Source organism: Momordica charantia, assembly GCF_013281855.1.
Source record: "Momordica charantia cultivar OHB3-1 chromosome 6 unlocalized genomic scaffold, Mcharantia_2.0 BLBB01000006.1, whole genome shotgun sequence".
Classification (NCBI taxonomy): domain Eukaryota; kingdom Viridiplantae; phylum Streptophyta; class Magnoliopsida; order Cucurbitales; family Cucurbitaceae; genus Momordica; species Momordica charantia.
In genome coordinates, this window is record NW_028275164.1 from 15,580,538 (window position 1) to 15,583,175 (window position 2,638).

Consider the following 2,638-nt stretch of genomic DNA (forward strand, 5'->3'; position numbering starts at 1 on the left):
ACTTCATTCGGCTATAACTTCTTCGTTTGAGCTCCAATATGGATGATCCAATAGTCGTTGAAATTGTTGTAACGAGCTCTACACTGTAGATACTTCAAAACATTAAACTTGTCAAATAACAAAATTAAGTTTGTTATCATCAAAACATTAATTAATTAATTAATCTAAAATTAATTATTTTGATATTAAGGGACAAAAAGCCAACAAATGCTACGTAGCTGCTCTGCAGGGGTCCGCCACTTATGCAGTGATCATCTAGCTCGACAAGCGGCATCGCCGCAGGGGACCGGGGTGGAGCTTGTCCGCAGCACACCATCAAAAGAGTTAGAATTTGTACCATTACTGGGAGTAGACAAGTAGGCAGCCCTAAGTCGCTTTATGTCTCACTCCACTAATAAGTGTCTTCATTTCTTCCAAGTATTAAGAAAGAAGTGTTGCTTTGAGTGGACCGACGATTGTCAGACCGCATTTCAGTAGTTGAAACAGTATCTCGACAAGGCTCCACTACTGTCGAAGCCGTTACCTGGTGACGTTTTATATTCATACTTAGCCGTTTTAGAGAAGGCGGTGAGCTCGGTCCTTGTGAAGGAAGAGGAGGGACAGTAGAACCTAGTTTACTATACGAGTAAGTCGATGACCAAGGCCGAGACACGATACCCTTGTATCGACAAATTAGCCTTAGCGTTAGTAACATCTGCATGTCAGCTACGACCATACTTCCAAGCCCACTAAGTAGTCGTTCTGACGAACTTCCCTCTAAGACAGGTTTTTCACATGCCCGAAACGTCAGGTCGTCTGATGAAATGGGCCCTGGAGCTCAGTTCATATGATATCGGTTTCGAGCCCAGAACGACGATGAAAGGTCAGGCCGCTGTGGATTTCATTGCCGAGCTAACCCTGGCTAGTGGACTCTATACGTAGATGGATTGTCCAACAAGAAGAGCTGTGGGGAGGGTATGTTGCTCCTCGGCCCGGGTGATCTTCAGTTTGAATACGCGTTCCGGTTCAGCTTCCGAGCTTCGAATAACGAAGCTGAGTACGAGGCGTTGATAGCTGGACTCAAGGTTGCTAGGGGAATGGGCGTGAAACATCTTTTAATCATCAGCGATTCACAGCTAATTCTCAACCAAGTCACAGAGGAGTATCAAGCAAAAGATGCTTGGATGGAAAGATATTTGAACAAGGTTCGAAAGCTCCTCGCTTAGTTCAAGATTATGTGATTCGACAAGTGCCACGGTCAAAGAACTCCAACGCTGATGCACTGGCACGCTTGGCCTCAGCATATGAAACCGAGCTTCCAAGGATGGTATTGGTGGAAGTTCTCAACGAACCTTCCATTAATCAACCAGAGATGATGGAGGTCCAGTTAACTCAGCCCACGTGGATGGAACCAATCAAGAATTTTCATAGCGGGTTAACTCCAACGTCAGGTAGCACATCACATCGTGCAGGACGGCAAGCTGTAAAGAGATTTTCTCTGCCGTTGTTGCAGTGCCTTGGTCCTGAGGAGGCAAGTTATGTTATTCGTGAGGTTCATGAGGAGGTTTGTGGAAATCATGTTGGACCTCGATTAATGGCTGCAAAGATCGTCACGTAGAGTTACTATTGACTTACGATTGACCGTGATACTAAGGAGTTCGTAAAAACGTGTGACAAGTGCCAGCGCTTCGCGAACGTCCTACGACAACCCCTAGAGATGCTGACGCTGATCTCGAGTCCTTGGCCGTTCGCTCAGTGGGGGTTAGATCTGATCGGCCACCTGCCGACGACGAAAGGGCAGGTAAAATATACCATGGTCACGACAGACTATTTTACCAAGTGGGTAGAGGCCGAACCCCTTGCGTCCATTATCAAGGAGAAAATCGTTAACTTTGTGTGGAAGAACATAGTATGTCGGTTTGGCATATCGTACGCACTTATCACCGACAACGGCAAACAGTTCGATAGTGCACGTTTCAATCAATTATGTCAACAGCTCGACATACCATACTTTAGCTCATGCCAACTCATTCGAAGTCAAATGGACAAGTAGAAGCAATTAACAAAATTATCAAGCGCGGCCTCAAGACGAAACTTGAGTCTTTGAAGGGTCGATGGGCAGAGAACCTGCCAGAAGTGTTGTGGTCTTATCGAATCACGCCGCGCAGATTTACGGGCAAAACGCTGTATGGCGTAGCTTTTGGCTCGGAAGCAGTCATTACGGTTGAAATCGGCATGCCAACACTCCGAGTAGAAAATTTCGACGAACATACCAACAACGAAGCTCTTCTCCTCAATCTCGACCTACTCGAAGAGAAAAGAGCTCATTCCCAGCTCAGGCTGGCCGAGTACCAGAATCGAATGGCTCCGTACTACAATTCCAGAGTAAAAATCCGAACGTTCAAGCCTAGAAACCTTGTTATGAAGAAGGTGATGCAGTATATCGGAGCTCTGAAACTAAATTGGGAAGGACTGTACATAGTCCTAGAGGTAGTTCGGCCTGGAGCCTACCTGCTATCAGATCTTAATGGGAAGAAGCTTCCCTATCTGTGGATTGTCGAGTACCTTCGGCCTTATCATCAGTAAGGCACAAGGACTCAGTTGTGTAATCGGAGGTGTAAATTTTCATTGCTTATTAATAAAAGCCGAACTCCGGTAA

The 2,638-nt window shown here is 45.8% G+C and overlaps 1 protein-coding gene across 1 annotated transcript; it reads left to right on the forward strand.

The window, feature by feature from the left end:
- Positions 1 to 1,998: 1,998 nt before the first annotated feature.
- LOC148210770 (uncharacterized) lies at positions 1,999 to 2,565 on the forward strand. The gene has a single exon (XM_088125181.1). It carries the CDS (start codon positions 1,999 to 2,001, stop codon positions 2,563 to 2,565), a length of 567 nt encoding a protein of 188 aa, XP_087981307.1.
- Positions 2,566 to 2,638: the final 73 nt, after the last annotated feature.

Bases quoted from the DNA above. Each gene is read 5' to 3' on its own strand.
- LOC148210770 (XM_088125181.1), top strand. From the start codon at position 1,999: ATGCCAACTCATTCGAAGTCAAATGGACAAGTAGAAGCAATTAACAAA.